At 44.4% G+C, this 19766-nt stretch overlaps 1 protein-coding gene across 2 annotated transcripts in view; it reads right to left on the reverse strand.

Annotated features, from left to right (window-relative positions):
• Nucleotides 1-234: 234 nt before the first annotated feature.
• Nucleotides 235-19766, reverse strand: part of Katnal2 (katanin catalytic subunit A1 like 2) — a 69644-nt gene continuing 50112 nt past the window's right edge. For both annotated transcript variants that reach the window (XM_031366081.1, XM_031366080.1), the window contains exons 12-16: nucleotides 18219-18310; nucleotides 14370-14480; nucleotides 2808-2970; nucleotides 1336-1438; nucleotides 235-610 (exon numbers count right to left, since the gene is read on the reverse strand). In XM_031366081.1, the coding sequence (XP_031221941.1) occupies nucleotides 471-610; nucleotides 1336-1438; nucleotides 2808-2970; nucleotides 14370-14480; nucleotides 18219-18310 (609 nt within the window). In that variant the 3' untranslated portion in view covers nucleotides 235-470. The remainder of the gene's footprint in view (nucleotides 611-1335; nucleotides 1439-2807; nucleotides 2971-14369; nucleotides 14481-18218; nucleotides 18311-19766) is intronic.

Here is a 19766-nt window from a genome sequence, read left to right on the forward strand (position 1 = left end):
ACGTATGGGGACAAGACAGTGATCGTAGTGGTCAGCTAGGGTAAGAGGGACTGAAAGGAGGGGGTGGATATGGTCTGATGGAGGAAGGGAGGGAGGGAGGGGAGGTGAGGGGAGAATACTGATAGTATCCGACAAGCTTGAGAATGTATTACAAGAAAGGCATTAAGAATAGAGACTAAAAATATTTTTCTTCAAAGTGAAGATCTCAGTTCACAAATGAGAAACACAGGAAACTTTCTTCAAAATTTTATAGTCGAATTGTGAGAAAAACCTCTATTGCCTGACCCAACAACACACACTCACGACTGAAATCTCCATTTTGCTGACATCCATGACACAAGAGCTCATGTTTCCAAAGTAACACAGTTGTCCAAATTAGTCCAGCTTTCAAGGATAATTTCCTCCCTTGCATCCCAGTCACACTGGGGAGGCTCTCGGCTGCCTCTGGCCAGGTCAGGCTGGGCACAGCCTTATACGGACTCAAACTTCTCTTGCCAGGCCAAGTATCTCTCAGTCAGATTCTTTGCCGAAGGCTTGGTGTGAGCCAACACATCCAAAAAGTCCTCTGTGGTCACAGTATCCAGCTGGATCCCAGGTAAATTGCTGCTCTCTAGACAAAAAGACAACAGTCAGAACACGGCGCTGTACCCTTGTAGGGGTCGGAGTTCTTGGAAGGCTGGCTATTAGGCCAGATCTGCAGACAGTGCTGACAGCACGTCCTTGATGGCTAATGCAGCTCAAACATCTGAAAAGAGCTACAGGGTGATGGGGCAATGGGGCTCAAAGCTGTGACACCCCACCCACCCCCAGCATTCTGCCTCCAAAAGGGAATTAAATATATTAACGAAGTATTATTTATTATTTGTATAGTGCCTCAGATGGATCCAGCCCCACATTAGTGTGTGTAGGAAAAATAAAAGCCCAAACTCTGAGGAGATAGATTATCATCAGCCAGCAATGTGAATCTTGCAGCAGAGTACACTGAGGATGACAATTTGATCAGAGAGCATTCAAATGTAAAGGCCTCGAAGCCTGGAAAACCAGGCACCGGGCTCCATCTGCTGGTGAGAGGCGGCAGGACTTTTGTACACAAAGCAAGTGCCCTGCCTTTAGGCTGTCTTGATCCCGTTTTAGTATATGTATTTAGAGACAGCGTTGGGTTAAGTTGCCCAGTTAGCCTTTGGCTCAGTATATAATCCAGGTTGGCCTTAAATTTGTTCCCGCCAGGTTGGCCAGGAAACCAAACATGTGCCACCACATCCCACCAAGAGTTAGGATGCTTAAGCACAAGTTTCCCTCCCAAGGCAGGCCCCAGAACTGTGAGCCCCGCCATACCTGACTGGTAGTTTTCAAGCACACTAAAGATCTTCCGCACAGGCCGCATGGCTGCCTCCCTGCAGACCAGCTTAATGTCGGAGCCTGAGTAGCCCTCTGTTTGCTGAAACAGTTTCAAAGCCAGGCTCAGTTAGCAGGTGGAATGCTGGTGTCCTCTTCATTCTTGTAGGCAGGATCCAGTGTCGGAATGCTAGCTTAGAGTTTTGCCATCCCTACACCAATATCCCTGGGTTAGCTTAGAGTTTTGTCATTGCCGTTCACTATGCCAATATCCCTGGGCTAGCAATACTGGAGGGAGAGAAGGCGCTAACACACCCAGCTAACCTGGTCATGTAGGTGATAGCTCCCTCATACCATCAGATACACTGTGAGATGCTAGTGGAGGACTGAACCGCCCAGCGTTACCTAATGGGGCCAAATGAGGGTATTTTGTTCTTGTGTTAAATAAAGCCATCTCTGCTTTTGAGGCACTTTAGAAAACATTAGTTTTAAATGTCTACCCAGAGCAGATACTGCAATGGGTGCCTGTGGTAGCTATTCTTGGTTGTCAACTTGACTACATCTGGAATTAACTAAAATCTAAGCTGGGTATATCTGTGAGGGATATTTTCTTAATTGAATCATCTAAAATTAGAAGACCTACTTTCAATGCGGATCCTTGAGGTGGGAAGATCCACCTTTATTCTGGGCCACAACTTCTGGAAGCCTATCCAAAGGACCCTGAAGAAGGAGCTGCTTCCTCTGCCTGCTTGCTTGTGAGTTCTCTCTCACTGGCAAGTCTATTCCTTCACTAACATTGGAGAGCCATTTAACTACCTATTGGGAATTCTGGAGTATACTGAAGATCAGCTGAGACATCCAGCCTCATGGACTGAACAACTACTGGATTCTTGGACCATACTTTGGTAGACAGCCATTTTTGGATGAACTGAACCACAGCCTGTAAACCACTCTAATAAATTCTTTGTGTGTGTGTGTGTGTGTGTGTGTGTGTGTGTGTGTATGCACAAGTGCATGCATGTGTGTGTGTGTGTGCATTAAACATATGTATTTGTTTTATAAGCTCCGCTCCCCTACAGAATCCTTATTAGTACAATACCCAATGCGGATTAACAGATATGTACCTTGAGTTTTTCTTTGCAAAGGCTTCATCAATTAACTACAGTACCCCTCTGTGGACTCTCTGCTGCCCATTTTAGAAGTGGAGTAGCTGAGGCTCAGAGAGTAAATCCCATCCCCAAGACCTCACAGCTAATATGCCACAGGGCCAGGATTTGACTACAGGCTCCCTGAATCTGAACCCCGTGGTACTCCCTGTAGCTCCCATTTTCTGCTTCACTGTGGCCAGGCTCCTGGAGCCAGTCTGTTCATGGGGCAGGGCTCCTCTGCACTGCTGGGCAGGCTGGGTCGTTTCTAAGAGCTGTTGATTGGTGTATGCTGCACCCATGACCTGTCTCCTACAGGCTGCCCACCTGGCTCAGCACGTTGTACTCCAGCTCCGTGTGCAGTTCCAGGGCGTGGTTCTTGCTCACAGGGGGCAGCCAGTGGTAAATCATGGCCTGTCTGGCCTCTTGGCTGGGGAGATCGACCAAGATCCTCTTCTCCAGGCGCCGTAACATGGCACAATCCAGCTCCCTGTGTCATGAGAAAACAGAAACAGATGGTACAGCAAGCAGTGCTTCAGAAAGACAGACAGTCTTCTTACATTGATTGATTGTGTGTGTGTGTGTGTGTGTGTTAGCCCTCGCTCAACAGTGAGGTACCAGCTTTCTACCCCAAGCTGGGTAGTTCCCAACCATCTGTAACTCCCATCTCAGGAGATCTGATGCCCTCTCCTGACCTTCACGGGCATTAGGCACAAAAGTGGTTCATAGACAAACATGCAGGCAAAACACATAAAATTTTTTTTTTAATTGTGTTAGTACCTAGGAACAATGACAGCGGTCAAACCTGAGTACCCTTATGCACCTAGAAATCTTTCAAAAACTCTGCAGCCTTGGGTTGACATTTACTGTTGCCTGTAGGAACAGCCCTATCTGAATCCTGCCTTGCACCAGCCGGCCAAGCGTCTTTGTTCTACAGCCCTTCACAGAAATCCTCTGACTACGCCAATTTCACAGATTTCCTTTGGTTTCCCAGCTCCATCATACTCCACAAAGGGAAGATTCTTTCTTAATGAGAGCATTAGTCTAGAAGGCCAGCAGACCAATGCCAGGAGTTCCAGGAAAAAGAACAGAGGAATCTCATGAAGAAGACAACCCCAGAGAATGTTCCAGAGTCCTAGAAACAAGGTTTCTATATTTCAAAGGTTAATAGGACCTAAAATTTAAAAAGCATTTACTGACAGTCACATTTCAAGTATATTATAGATGCTAATATATTTCATCTTTACCGCAACCTCCTGATGCTGTGCTATTGTTGCTTGCATTTGAAGATGAGGAGATGAAGGCCTAAAAAGTAAAGTAACTCAGGCCTGACACTCAAAATGACTCAGGAGAGGTACCAGGGTGCCATGCTGAGGTCAGCACAGCCCACTGACTCTCAAGCTGCATCATGGAGAGAGTTCAGAACACCAAGAACCAAGAAAGGATGGCAAGTTTCCAGAGAGAAAGAAACAGGGTCACATCGAGTATGTTAAATGTAACACTTCTCAAGCCACCTGGGACAGTCCATACTTGTAATTCTACAGCTTCGGAAGCTGAAGGAAGAGGATCAAGCCTGGGCTACACAGCAAGTTCTGAGCCAGTCTAAGGCAGCAGAGTTAGATCATGTCTAATAAAAAACAACAACAAATTTTATCCATAGCAACATGAGATATTAAAAGAAACATAAATACAAAGGAAGAAAATAATTTCTAATAAAGAAAATCTATAGTTTGGTCAAACTATATGGATCAACAGTACAGACAGTTTCAACATGTGGGTCCTAACCGATAAACCAAGCCAAAGCTGGGCGGAGTCCAACCGCCAGACACACTGACACAGAAGAGAGGGAAGTCACCAGGATGGCGAGGCAAGGGCTCAGGGTCCCTTCTGCAGACAGCGATTCAGATTGGACCCGGCTGAAAGGTTCGGGAAGACGTATCTGCAAGGAGAAGAACTTGATAGAATGGTTCATCTGTGGGTATCAAGCAAGTAACTGTACCTAATTCTTGTCCCCATCTCATCCTGGGTGGCTTCTTTATAGGATGCTCAAGACAACAGAATCACACAGAGGGAGTGGGAAAGCAATCCTTCACTATAGATGTCTGTATTGATCAACTAATGCCCTAAAGTGAGAGATTTACCTCAAAACTGCTTGTGGGTACAAAATAAGTGCAACTCTCTGACAGCCAGGCCTGATGAATGCACTCTTAATGACATCAATAATCATATAATCATATGAGAGAGGAAACAAAGGACAAATGGAATGTACCCAGAAATCACTCTTTATGCCAATATATATGTATGTAACTTGTGGCCGCCAGAGAAGGATCCTCCTGGCTCCTGCACTCAGATTTTACACTAGCTATTTTTGTAGTGATGGTTCTTTCCTCCCGGTCATTGAGTACCTCTCTCCCATCAGCAGTCAAATCAACCAATAAGCATGAGGTATATAAGACATGAAACCCAGCAAGGCTCTCAGACCTCTGCCTACTCCAGATACAAAGTACCATATACCCCTGGCCATCCTGAGAGCTCCCTGGAGCCACAGTGCCTTGGACCGGACAGCCTAAGTATCTGCATCCAACCTGCAGGTACCCTCCTCTGCCCATCGTGGCTGGTGCACTGCATCACCCTGGACCTGAGACCACTCCACAATCCACAGCAGGTAGAAACCAGGCACAATTCAAGTTCATTCCTTTAATAGTTACAAGCACTTTAAGTTTAACCTATTTCAGTATGCTAACAGAAGAGCTAACTACTATGCTGTAGACAAAGTCTTTGAAGTCTATCCATAAAGTGGGTGGTCATGACAAGACCATCCTGGAAGAGCAGACCGAGCTGTCCTTGACAGATAACAGGGAACCAGAGATTCCAGTGCTGTCTTCTTCAGTGAGCCTCACATGGAAGGCTGCCTAGTTAGACACTTCCCCAGATGGATCCACTTGTTGTCCTTGAACTCAGCTTCCGGTCTAGTTCCGACGAGTGTGCACATGAGCCTGTGTGGTTTATTGGGTACACTGCAGGGAAGGGGGGGTAGGAACTGTGGTGCTGCTGAGGCATCTTTGTGTCATTGTCTTCATATGCACCTTCTACTTGGTCAAACCCAGAGCCAGTGCTCTCTATATGCAGTAAAGACTTTTTATTTGATTTAATATATACTGTAAAAAAAATACTTATTATACGAAGGATAGTGCTGCACACCTGTAATTCTAACACCTGTGAGGTGAGGAAGGCAGAGCATGGGGTGGAGATTAGCCTGAGACACACAGTGAGTTCAAAGCCAGCCTGAGCTCAGCAAGATCATGTCTTGAGAAACAAAATGAAAACCAATGCTACTCCTTTCTGTCTGGGCAGCTCGCATGGTCCTGAGTGCACCCACAGCTCATAGGTGGACAGTATGTCTTGGATCCCTACTTCCTACTTCATGCAGCGTATTGAGAAGTTCCTAAGAAATCCCACTCTGCTGCGTGCATGAATGAACTGCGCATGCAGAGATAGTGGCTTTGTATAAAATGGCCTGCTTTCTTAAACGCCCCAAGTTATCTACGAAGGGGATTGTGCTTGGTTGAAACAGTACGTTATAGCCATCATCAGTTTAGATTAGCAGGGAGAAGCTGCATGGCCGTGGAGGATGAGAAGGAGGCACTGTACTTTCATTCTCAGTGAAAATGGAAACCTGAGCCTCAGGGTGACCTGCCAGGCTCACTTGGCAGCGCTTCTGAAAATGACTCCAGAAATGTATGTCCAGGGTGTCTCCTCTCATCGGAGAGGCCAGAGCATCCAGCAAGGGAGCCTTAGCAGAGCAAGTCATTGCTCTACTCATGTGTGAGCTCTAGGTATCACTTTAATGGAGTAAAAATCACCTCGCATTACCTATTGATTACTCCAGCCCAAATACGATACCAATAACCAAGGGAAAAGAACTTTAATGGCTCTGACCACAGTCAAAGAATGAATGAGATCAGAAATCTTATCTTAATCAATTGATTATTTTTAAAATACTTTTGAATGTATCATGGAACACTCCTGGAGGCAGGGGCAAAGTTCTCAAGTGCAAAAAAAAAAAAAAAAAAAAAAGTCTCAAAACGAAGACTAGATAGGAGAGGATGAAAGTACAGCTGACGCGGGCTAGCTGCTTCTTGGTTTCAGTGGGCTACGTTTTACAGGTTTTGTGTGGGGCAACTCAGATTCAATAGAGGGAGAATCAAGGCTTTCAACATCAAGCAAATCCCAATACGGCTGAAGAGCACATGCCCATTATGATAGCATAGGTTAGGATGTCTCCCCATTAGCAATGGAAGCCGTCAGGAAAATGAGTCTCTGCATGGCACGTAGAGGAGGGAGAATCTTCATGGATAGTTCAAACTGTTGGCTTCCCTGTCATAGTCCCAGGTATCCTAGCCTGAGAAGAGAATTAAGTCAAAATGGTCCAAAAGCCGAAACAGTTGAATACATTATTTCTCCAGGATCCCTTTACCTGACATCCATAGATAGCATCTACATCACTAATAAGATTATAAAACATGTTACAACCACCAAGAATGAAATTCAGAAGAAAAAAAACCTAACAATCCATTGACCAGAGAATAAAATAATGTTTAAAACTGATAAAGAATGAAAAGAGTGGATCAAAAATATGAGCAAGAGACTTGCACGTTGTCACCTCTCATGACTGAAACCCCTGTCTTTCCTACAATAAATCACCAAAGGGATTCTGAAAGGCAGAATGGCTGGAGACCTCGGGACTTGGAACTGCCATGGCAATGAGGGCCCTGAGCTTGCCTGCTTCTCCTCTGCCCTGATGATTCACTGGAGAAACCCACAACTCAAAACTACACAGACAAAACACCAAGAAAAGTTCGCTCTCCCCAGCCAGGATCAGAAAAAGGAGATTTATAAGACAGAAACCTTTTGAGATTATTAGTTCTAATCCAGCCAAACACTGCAGGAGATACCCCTCCTACCAAAGGACTGGGCATGGCAAGGAGGGAGCAGAGTCAACAGTGGGAAACAAAAACAAACAAACAAAAACACCTCCCCCAAAAGAAAGGCCAAATGAATGCTGGGCCACTCACATAATGGAACTGTTTATAGAATTAAGCAATTTTGCAAAGCGAGCACAGTACATCAAACCTGGAATACACAGTGAGCCACAGTGTAGTATGACTCCACCCACAGGTCAGTCCCATTCCACCACCACCACCACGTGCAGGGGTTGTTGAGCGCACGGTATCTCTACATCTTGTTTCCATTTTGTTGGTGAGCTGTGCCAGATGGATTCCGAGGTTTCAGTCACACATGCTAGGCAAGCACTCTGCTTCCCAGCTAGATCCTGCTTTTTGCACAATGCGTATTGACCTGTGGCAGACCACATTAGGAAAATGTAGACCTGGTCAAAGCCCAGAGTTGAAAGAACCTCAAAGAGCACTTTTCCTCCCCCACGTTCAGAGCACTGGTGGTTACTGTGCAAAAGAACCGAGGTTACGTTAACTGGTCTTTCCCATTCACAAACGTGCGTTTCTATAGGAACAGCACACCAGGAAGGAGGGTCCATATGGGGAGAAGTCCATTTATACCAGTGGTAGAAAGGCAGCTGGGCTGCCAGCTGCCCGAGGACCATTTTAAGTCCTATAGAAAATGGAAGGACAGTTCCAAGGGGATGACCTGTGTGAGGCACTGCTGGTGTCCCCTAAACAAGCAGGGACAGAGCAGGGGTCTCTCGGCTCTTATGCCTTCTTTTGAATATTAGAGGAAAGTTGGCTCCTGGTATTTTTAGCCTGCAGCTTGGTTATGCCAGTACCTGCTTTCATGAGGGTTCCTGGAATGTCTAGCCATTTGTCAGGCAGCAAGGAAGACAGGAGTGCCAGCCTGTCGCTCGCAGCCCCTGCACTTCATTGGTACAAGCTACCATTGAGTTAAGCAGACATCTCGAGATGGAATTTGCCTTAATGGCCTGTTCATTCCCTCTGGACTGCTGGGCCCGAGCTTGTAAGTACGCAGCAATCAAGGCAGGTCAAATTAGCCCTAATTATACTCACTAAGTTTCTCACATCGCCATTACATTAAGTGGTAATATTAAATGTGCAACATTTTTTATGCCTCTCATTGCTCACTTACACATCCGATGACATGGAGAAGTGGTTCAGTTTTGTCCTCTTGCCTGGTATAGACCAGCCATGGCATATGAACGAAAACCTCACTGCTGAGACAGCGGTAAGGATAGCCCAGTACCGGAATGATGCTTTTTGATGAGAACAACCCCAACTGTAAGGAATTTGATATTTTAGGACTGAGTCTTCACACACTTATTAGTTATTCCTCTGGGATAGAATGCTTGGAGCGGATAAGCACCCTTCCTCAAGTGGGATCCTAAGGCCAAGAAAAATCTTATTTATTAAGAATATCCCTTCTTAGGGCTGGAGAGATGGCTCAGCGGGTAAGAGCACTGGCTGCTCTTCCGAAGGTCATGAGTTCAATTCCTAGCAACCACATGGTGGCTCACAACCATCTGTAATTGAATCTAATGCCCTCTTCTGGTGTGTGTCTGAAGACAGTGACAGTATATTCATATACATGAAATAAATAAATTTTTAAGCCAGGTAGTGGTGGCGCACGCCTTTAATCCCAGCACTTGGGAGACAGAGGCAGGAGGATTTCTGAGTTCAAGGCCAGCCTGGTCTACAGAGTGAGTTCCAGGACAGCCAGGGCTGCACAGAGAAACCCTGTCTCAGAAAACCAATATATATATATATATATATATACATATATATATATATATATCTTTCCTTATAAAAAGGTTTGTCAATATATCACAGGAGGTTAAAATACAAAATTTTCCATTCAGTAAATCCACCTCCTGGTATATTTCCTAAGGACCAGAACTGTACCCAAAGGTATTACTTTGTGCATATGTGCACACTGGTTTTTGTATGCACACTTTGGGTGTGTGTGTGTGTGTGTACACATGTATGTATGGAGGCAAGAGGACAATCACAGGGTGTCATTCCTCAGGTGCCAACCCCCCTTCTTTGAGAGAGCTTTTCACTGGCTAGGTTGGCTGGCCAGTGAGCCCCAGGAATTCCCCTGTCTCAGCCTCCCTGATGCTGGGATTACAAGCACTTTTCTGACTGAGCTCTCTCCCTCGTCCTGTTTACAAGGCTTTTATCACAAGGGCATTCATTTCAATGTTAGTTATTAATAAGGAAAGTTTGGAAATGCCATATCTGCTCAATGAGAAGGAATGATTAAATTATGGTATAGTCCCATATGGGGAAATTCTGGGCAGCCATTACCAAATCCAATTTTCAAGGATTATTTAATGACATTGGAAATGTTCTCACTATAATGTTAAGTAATGAACTCAAGACACTAGTGGGATTGCAGACTAGCACAACCTCTACAGAGGGAAACTTGGCAGGCTATCCCATGATTCCATGCCCATTATCCTTTGACCCCGTGGGTTTCCTTCCAGGAACCTATCCCAAAGCTGCACTGGCGGAACACAAAAGTAGCACACTGAGAGCCACTCCTTACTGCATGGCTGGCTGTAACAGCAAGGGCAGCCCTGTTGCCATCACTGGGTGACTGACTGGATACATTCCAGATATACACCATGCTGTGGTGTGCTGTCGTTTGTGTATGTGAGGCTGCAGGCTATAAAACATGGAATGCTATTTATAGTAAAACCTTATAAATAACTGGAAGGTGTAGATTTTAAAATAATAAAAAGCTAGAGTAGTAACCGTGTTTACTAAAGCGTTTTTACTAAAGAATAATCACTAACCGTTGCTTATTCTCAGTATTATGCATTGTATTGTGTATGCTACACTTTAATACAGTTAACATTTCAGTAGGTTTATTCTCAGTATTATGCATTGTATTGTATATGCTACACTTTGATACAGTTAATATTTCAATAGGTTTATTGACACCGGCGTCAACAGACGTGTAAGCAACGTGCTCACACTCTGTGATGTGAAATCTCTGTGACTCCATTATTATCTCATGGGGCCACTGTCGTGTAGGCAGCCCATCATCATCCAAGGTGTGTAGTACATGGCTTCAGTACGTTAACGAGATTACAGAATTAGCACCACAAGCAACTTTAAGACAAATGTTCCCCTCCCACCCCCAACCCTTCATGAAGCTGAGACTGACTTCAAAATCACCATGCAGCCAATAATGACCTTGAACTCTTGATCCTCCTACTTCCAGTTCCCTAGTGCTAGGGTTACGTATCTGCCATGCCAGGCTGGTACTGCATTTCTTGACTGTATCAGTAGGCTACATTGAGTGGCCTAGGTTTGTACTCCTCTGTATGGTGAATCTCAACAGTCAACTTAATGGGCCTTCTGAGCAGGTCTGTGAGGGCATACTGTAGGAAGGATGAGTTCAAGATCATACAGCCCAAATACAAAAAAGTCTGAGACGAGGCAGAGCTTGGCTAGCTTCCTGCTGGTGAGGGCATCAACACCATGTCTCTTCTGCTGCTGAGCTGCGCCTAACTAACATCAGAGCCTAGCTTGTCTGGCCTCCCAGACAGGACAGAAAACAGATGAAAGAAACAGGTTCTTTCAAGGCCTTCAGCACAGACTGAGAAAGCTAAGACATCCGGCTTAGGAACTGAGCTCTCAGCCATTCCAGCATGCCAATGGCCATGGTTGGACTACCAGCGGCATTCGGTCCTAATGAACACCCCCTTTTGGTTTGTTTTTCAGACTGAGTCTCACTATGGAATCCTGGCTGTCCTGGAACTCACTATGTAAAGCAAGCTGGCTAGAATTTACAGAGTTATGCCTGTTTCTGCCTCAAGAGGGATGCGATAAAAGTGTGTTCAACCAGGCCCAGTACAAATCCTGTTTTAAAATACACATACATTTTGTTGGTTCTGTCCCTCTAGAGAAATATAATACAAGATACGCAAGGACCTGGCTCTAATCCCTACATGATGCAGACAATAGCTGTAATAATAATACGATGAAAATACATAGCACAGGTAAATGATAGGACTACCTAAAAGCATTAGTCATGAGCTCTGCAGTACGTGGGTGATAGCTCAAGAGAGTTTCTTTAAAACTCACAAACTCATCATGGGGAGAATTGCATTCCTGTAATCACAAGAGCCAGGAGACAGAGGCAGGAGGGTTCAGAACTCAAGGTCAGCTCCAGTACATGCTAAGATCCAACCAACCCAAACAAAAACCAGAACAAAAATCATTGACAAGGGCTGGAGAGATGGCTCAGGGGTTAAGAGCACTGGCTGTTCTTCCAGAGGTCCTGAGTTCAATTCCCAGGAACCACATGGTGGCTCACAACCATCTGTAATAAGATCTGATGCCCTCTTCTGGTGTGTCTGAAGAGAGTGACTGTGTACTCACATACAAAAAAATGAATAAAACTTTTTTAAAAAAAATCATTGACAAAACCTAATGGTATTGTACTAAACAAGCCTTGAAATCATGGAACAGGTGAAAGTTCTAAAGTATATTTCTCAGTTTGGAGAAGTGGGGGAGGGGGCTTGCTCACTGCTGGTGTGTCACCTGATTTTCTAGATTTCAGGGTAACCAAGCAAGCCCATTGGGTGAGAGAAGCTCTCAAGTGACTCTAAGAAACAGCTTATAGAGAGCTGTCAACCAGAAGCATTGACAAGACCATAACCTCCGGAGGTGAGTCACATCACAGTGAGCACAAAGCCAGAAGGAACAGGAGGTGAAAGGTCAGGGAAAGCGGTCATCTTGCAGCTGAAGAATAACAAAACCGTACCAAGGTCTTTCCAAAGCTGTGTTCTTCCTAAGCAGAACAGGAAGGTCTGCCCACACACATTTAGGCAGGGGAAAGCATGCTTAGGGGCAGGCACACTTCTGAGTATACTTAGTAAGGTGCACATTTCTTTTTTTGGTTTTTTTGAGACAGGGTTTCTCTGTGTAGCCCTGGCTGTCCTGGAACTCACTCTGTAGACCAGGCTGGCCCCAAACTCAGAAATCTGCATGCCTCTTGCCTCCCAAGCACTGGGATTAAAGACGTGCGCCACCACTGCCCAGCTCCTGAGTCAGAATTTTAAGGAAAAGAAACAAAACCTGCTGAACTGAATCATCAGCTTCATCTGTAGCCTTGAGTGCACACAGCAGTGAGAAGACACTGGCAAGACCACAGCTGACCCTGGTCAGTCAGCACAGCACAGTGCAGCACAGCCGGAACTACTGATTTCACAAGCAGAGGCAAGGGCTCTCCACTCTTCTGGAAAATGTGTGGTTAAGTCTCTCAAGGTCCGCACCTGCCACTCCAGTTAGACTTAGGGAGCTTTCTGGCTTCACGCCCACCTGGTGAACACCCACGACCAGGCAGCAGAATAAAGAACAAGATCAAACATGGTAAAGAGAGCCTTGGAAAGTGGGAAACAGGACAGAAAGCAGCAGAAAACAAGACAAAATCCACGGGCGAAAGCCAGGCTACTGTGTTGTGGCAAGTACAAAGGGCACACCCAGAGCCAGGCACTGATGTGGCTTCTGATATGTTTATTTAAACATATACATAGTGATTCTCTATTAGACTCCACTTTATATAATATATAAATATATCTTCAAATGTAAAGTGCTGATCATCTAAGCATAATCAAACAAGCCTTAAAGTGAAAGGAGGCAGGGCCAGGGTCAGATTATAAATGTATTTAACACGTGGACTGCCTAAAACTTGTCTTGGTCTCTTCTTGTTTGAGACGCCAGATGATCAGCAAGTAATGCAGAAGAGCTTTCTGTCTGTCTGTCTGTCTGTCAGTGTGGAAAGGAGATGGGGGTGGGGTGAGATGGCCCAGCTCTGCTCTGCTGTTGGACACAGGCTGATTTGCCTCTCTTGACCCTGGACGCCCTCTAGAATGTTTGCCCAGGCATCTCCTTCCCTATCCAGGACATAAAATATAATAATGGGGAAATGTTCGGAGAACTGTGAGAGGATTGTAACATTTTTAAAATATATTCTCCAAGTAGATATTGTTTTCCCCTAGTCAACGTTTCTTATTTCCCAATTCTTCTTCTAGAATTGTTCCTAAACCACTCTGGGATACAATTTGAATAAAAGACTCTGAGAGTAGATTATATTTTCAATTAGAGATTATTTAGTTTTCTATTTACTATATGGCATTAAAGAAAGGATTTTTCTACTAACTTAAGAAAGTTTAATTTTAATACCAATAAAATTGAAACATTATTTCTGGAATGTTCTTTGAGAACTACAGATATTAAGTTCTTATAGTTCTATGCAAAATCTCCGCTTGATTTTTTTCAAAGCTGTATTTATTGTTTTATGTAAGTACACTGTAGCTGTCTTCAGACACACCAGAAGAGAATGTCAGATCTCATTACGGATGGTTGTGAGCCACCATGTGGTTGCTGGCATTTGAACTCAGAACCTTTGGTGCTCTTAACCACTGAGCCATCTCACCAGCCCCCCCTGTGCTTGATTTTTAAAAACATGATATAGTCAGTCGTTATGTCCTGATTTCATTTCTGTTGCTTTAGTAATAATTTAAAAACATAAAGCTGACAAAGGCAGCTTAAGGGGGAGATGGTTGATTTTAGCTCACAATTCCGGGTTACAGTCCATCGTAGTGGGGAAGGACCCACGGGCAAGAGCAGAGAAAAATGAATGAATGAATGCCCTTGGTCAGCTCAATTTCTCTGCTCTCACACTTTAGAACCCGAACCCAGGGAGTGACCCTGCCCCCTTCTACCCTAGGGATTTATATCCAAAGGCGATTGGTTCCTGGTAACACCTACGCCCACTACGGACTCAGTCTGTGTAAAACTTCCATACCTCCTCTTATAGCTCTTATGCCACTGAAATCCATTCAGTGGATCGTGGAATCGTGTGCAGCATGTTCTATTGATGTCTTACCATGGCAGGTTCGAGGCTGCTAAGACAAACACGAGGTCCTCGGAGCGCGCTAAGCCATCCATCTGCACCAGCAACTCCGTCTTCATCCGGAGGCTTCCCTCGTGTTCTCCCCTGCAGAGACAAAGAGACATGATCCCTCTCATGGCAGAACCTCTGCCTTCATGACTAGAGTGGCAGTCACAGCAATGGCCCGATGACTGCAGAACAGGCTCTGTTCTGACAGCAAACGGGTTCTAGAGAATGGGCATTTTGAGTATTTTAGTTTTACATGAAAAATAATTTTTAAAAAGTAAACAATGCAATGATGATGTTTAAAAGAAAAGCAAAGGTTGACAGAGAAATAAATAAATAAATAAATAAATAAATAAATGAAAGGTTAGATTAAATATAACCCAGTGTATCTCAGGCTCCTTTATATAACCCTTTAAATGCCATAACTGCCAGGTGTGCTGGTGGACTGGCACTTGTGATGCTGAGACAAGAGAATTGTCATGAGTTTGAGGCTAGCCTGAGCTACATAGTTTCAAGTTCACTTGGGCTTTAAAAAGCAAATTTGCTGGGCGGTGGTGGAGCATGCCTTTAATCCCAGCACTTGGGAGGCAGAGGCAGGCGGATTTCTGAGTTCGAGGACAGCCTGGTCTACAGAGTGAGTTCCAGGACAGCCAGGGTTACGCAGAGAAACCCTGTCTCGGAAAAACCAAAAAAAAAAAAAAAAAAAAAAAAAAAAAAAAAAAAAAAAAAAAGCAAATTTAATTAATTAATTGAAATGACATCATTGAGAATAATCCCTTGACTTATTGAGCAGGCATAACATAATTTTCATGTTTCTTATTTGTATGTGTGTGTGTACATTTGTATATTTATAAAAATCTCTACACCGAGGCTCACAGCCATCCATTGAACTGAGTACACGGTCCCCAGTGAAGGAGTTAGAGAAAGGACCTATGGAGCTGAGGGGTTTGCAACCCCTTAGGACGAACAACAATATGAACTAACTAGTACCCTCAGAGCTCCCAGGGTCTCAACCATCAACCAAGGACTGCACATGGTGGGCCTGATTGTTCTGGCAGCATGTGTATAGTAGAGGATTACAAATTCGATCATCAATAGGAGGAGAGGACCTTGGCCCTGTGAAGGTTCTGTGCCCCAGTGTAGGGGGAATGCCAGGGCCAATAAGTGGGAGAGGGTAGGGTGGCAGGCATGAGGAGGGGGGAGGCAACAGGGGTTTGTTCTTGTTTTTGTTTGTTTGTTTGTTTGTTTGGAGGGGAAACTGGGAAAGGAGAAATTTACATATAAATAAAATATCTAAAAAAAAGAAATACAATAAAAGTGATAGATGTAATAAAAATATTAAAAATAAAAGTTAATAAAATAAAAAAAATCTCTACACTGAATTTGCCTCCTTCTCTCCTAATGAGATGCATGATAATGACATCGATTAGAATCTGTCTTCCATACAGATTTGCGCTCCCAGTCACCATTACCATTGCCTGAGTCCCTTCCATCAAGAAAGATCACGCCATGGAGAGCTGAACATACAAAGCTTAAACCCAGAACACTCTCAACAGACTCTCCCTCATTCCCACAGATTTAGTTAAAAACAATAAACAATAACAACAACAACAACAACAAAATGTCTGTTGTAGCACAACATTGAGCCTGCCGTGCACGTGTGTGGAAGGAAGCAACCCACACGAGGTTTGAGTTACACAGTCTTCATTCTGGATGCTGGGAACCAGCAGTAGTTCAGATTTTTTTTTGAATTTTGGGATGTTTGCATATACATAAAGAGTCATATTGGGGATAAAACCCAAATCTAAATATGAAATTAATTTGTGTTTTCACATAGCATATATGTTTTTTCACGTAGCATGAAGGTCGTCTCTATTTTTGTCTGTTTTTTCTTTTTTCAGATATAGTCTCACTGTGTGGCCTTGGCTGGCCTGGACCAGCCTGGCCTCAAACTCACTAAGAGTTGCCTACTTCTGCCTCTCAATTGCTGGGTTAAAGTGTACACTGTCATGGTCGGCTGAGTTGCCCTTATTTCTTAAACTGGCATGGGATGCCAGACAGGGATGCTGAAACTTAGGGAGAACATGGATGAAATGTTTGCAGTCGGGGGTGGTAAAGAAAAAAACCAAAGTAGTGAAATGTAGGCTGCAGGACACTCTAGGAAGGGTGACCTACCAGGCAGGCAAAAGGCCACCATGAAGTTAGGCAGGCCAGAGAGGCCTGTCCTCGAAGAGGGAGAGAGAGAGCTAGAGCAGTCAGGGACCTCCTGCTTGCCTGTAGCTGGTCGCTCCTGTCAGGCTGCTGCAGCAAGGCAGAGGGCTGCAGCTTCGGTCTGACAAGGTGAAGTTTAGTGAGGCTAGGCCAGTGTCCCGTTTCAGAGAAACCCCCATCATCTTGGCTACATGCCCATGATGGCAACAGGGAAAATGGTTTCCAATAAGTACAACTGCACACATTATATCCTAATTCTACTTTTATATTTCCAACAAGCAACTTCTTTGCTTTTATTACCATTGGCTCTGTATTGATAAATACAAAGATTTTTCCAGACACCTGTTTTAATTTTTCCAGTTAGAGGTGCCAAATGTAATAAAAAGTTTTTTTGTTTTTTTTGTTTTGTTTAGTTTTGTTTGGTTTTTTGGTTTTTTGAGACAGGGTTTCTCTGTGTAGCCCTGGCTGTCCTGGAACTCATTCTGTAGACTAGGCTGGCCTTGAACTCAGAAATCCGCCTGCCTCTGCCTCCCAAGTGCTGGGATCAAAGGCGTGCGCCACCACCGCTCGGCCATAAAAAAGTTGTTTTTGTTTTTTTTTTAAATTACTGGTCATAACAAATCAATCAAGTTGATAAAGTGCTTTCGTAGCAAACCCAAAGCCCTGGGTTCCTTCCCTAGCACTGTGTAATCACATCCATAGTCCCACATTTGGGAGGTGGAGACAGGAGAATCAAAAGTTCAAGGTTATCCTAAGCTATATAGTGAGTTCTGAGCCAGCCTAGGATGCATGAGAACACTAGGGATGTTTGAGAAACCTACTATTTCACACATACACATACATACACACCCTCACATGCACACATACACACTCATATACACGTGCATGCACGTTACATATGCACACACGAACATGTTACATGCACTAGCACACACATACACGCACACATAATACATGCCACATACACTCACAAAACCAAGCGAGCAGGCAAGCAAACAACACTACTTGACCTTTTGGAAGCATAATCCAAAAGCATTTATAACCGAGGGGTTCACTGTCCTGCTGGGAACATTTTCTGACACTTTATCTTTAGAAATAATGTCAAAGAATTGCCAGTTTCCCTGGCCTCAAGGACTGCCTCCAGAGAATGAAATGCAGAAGCAGCCCAGCCTGGGGCTTCATGGAGAGTCTGGGTCCCCACTGGCAGCCTCTGCCTCCAGAGGAGGTTCTTTTGAGCCAGCCAGACCATGATTGCAGCCTGGGATCCTGCAGCTGTGTGATCTTCAGACCTGAAAGCTACTCTGTGGGGACCGGGGGTGGGGATGTGTGGGGTGTTGGGGAGGGGTGGGGGAGGGGGGGGAAGGATATCTCTTCCAGCTACAAAAACTATTTAAATCAGCTACTCAGTTAATGGGATCTGATTTAAAGGAAGACTTTTCCATGTGCCTACAGAAAATCTGTGGACTTATTAATAGGCCCATTCTGCTGGTAAATGTTGACGGGCTTCCGACCATCACACACACTTACAAAGAGGGGAGAAATGATGACAGGGACACAATACAACACGACACAACACAATACCACACGACACGGCACGATACGATGCGACACAACCCTGTCTGTTACCCAGGAACCATGCCTCTCTGACTCATCACTGACTCCAGCTCGTCCAGGAAGATCGTGGAGGGGGCGTGATACCTCGCAAGTTCAAATAGCACCTGAGGGGAGAAAAGCAGGGGCAGATTCCAATTTATATTCTTTTTGTTCTTAAAGATTTATTTATTTGTTATATATAAGTACACTGTAGCTGTCTTCAGACACTCCAGAAGAGGCCATCAGATTTCATTACAGATGGTTGTGAGCCACCATGTGGTTGCTGGGATTTGAACTCAGGACCTTCAGAAGAGCAGTCAATGCTCTTAACCACTGAGCCATCTCTCCAGCCCCTCAAATTTATATTCTTAAGTTGGTCCTTGTCATACACTTAAATGTTAGTCCTCAAATGCTCCCAGATTAAGAGTTTAGAATTCTACTAATAAGCAGCCATCCTACACCAGTACTCAGAGGCAACCTTATAACCGTCACTGTTATTTCTCTCTAGTTCCACCCTAGGGAGTTGGGTGTGGTCCAATATTTCCATTTATCATTTGATAAAATTAGAGTCAGACAGAGTAGGTGGCTAGTTCAAGGTTACGAATGATAATTGTGAGAGCTGAAGATAAAATTCCTAAACTTCGGGTTGCCTAGTTAACGCCTGGGGAAACCCTGCCAATACCGTGCTTCACATGGACACAAGCATCCTTAGAGCAGATAAGATCATGTAGTAACTTTTCCCCTTTTATCTCTGGAGACAACAGGATTATGCTCAGGAGGAAAAAGTGCAGGAAAAGAACAGGCCTGGGTAACAAGCTGAAAATATCCTTTCCTGTTCTCCATGTGACTCCTCAGGGCCATCACTCACTTCAACACTGCCTGCTAGGATCAGGTTCTTTGTACATTTTTTCTTTGGTTGCTATTTTTGTTATTGCTGGTGGGTTTTTATTATTTCTTTGGAACCGCATAAGCTGGACTGGAACTCACAATATAGCTCAGGTTGGCCAGTGAACTCCAGCTGATCCCCCTGCCCAGCCTCCCGAATACTAGAGGATCCAATTCTCAAAAGCAATTCTTGATTGAATAAGATGTTCTGTTCCAGAGTAAAATATTATAGACTGAACAAGAAAGCAGCCAGCAAACGAACAGACATAAAAAACAAAATAAACAACTCCACGGGGAGATATCATGCTGGGGAGCAGCATAAAGACCTAAATCTTTCCTTTCTTTCTTTTTATTTTTTATTTTTTGAATCCTGCAACTGATCTCTTGAGCACCATATACAAATCTTCACTGTTGACTGGAGAATGTAGCAGAGATTTGGGGAAGCGCGGAGATTCTTCTGTTGCCATGGGGGATTTAATCTCTGTCTCACTTAGTGCTAGGACAGCATCACAGGATAAGTAGAGGGAGAAGGCCGGAGTGTGGCTTTCAGGAGCAGCGGCAGCAGAATACCCCTCGATGGTGAGTTCAAGGCTATACTTCCCTTTCACAGAATCCTGGCTCACAGGTTCTGTCTGCTTCTCCTAAACAGGGAGAGGAATGGGGTGTAGCTATTTCCTTTCATTTATTCCCTCCTGG

This window comes from Mastomys coucha, unplaced genomic scaffold (genome assembly GCF_008632895.1).
Source record: "Mastomys coucha isolate ucsf_1 unplaced genomic scaffold, UCSF_Mcou_1 pScaffold13, whole genome shotgun sequence".
NCBI classification, from domain to species: Eukaryota; Metazoa; Chordata; class Mammalia; order Rodentia; family Muridae; genus Mastomys; species Mastomys coucha.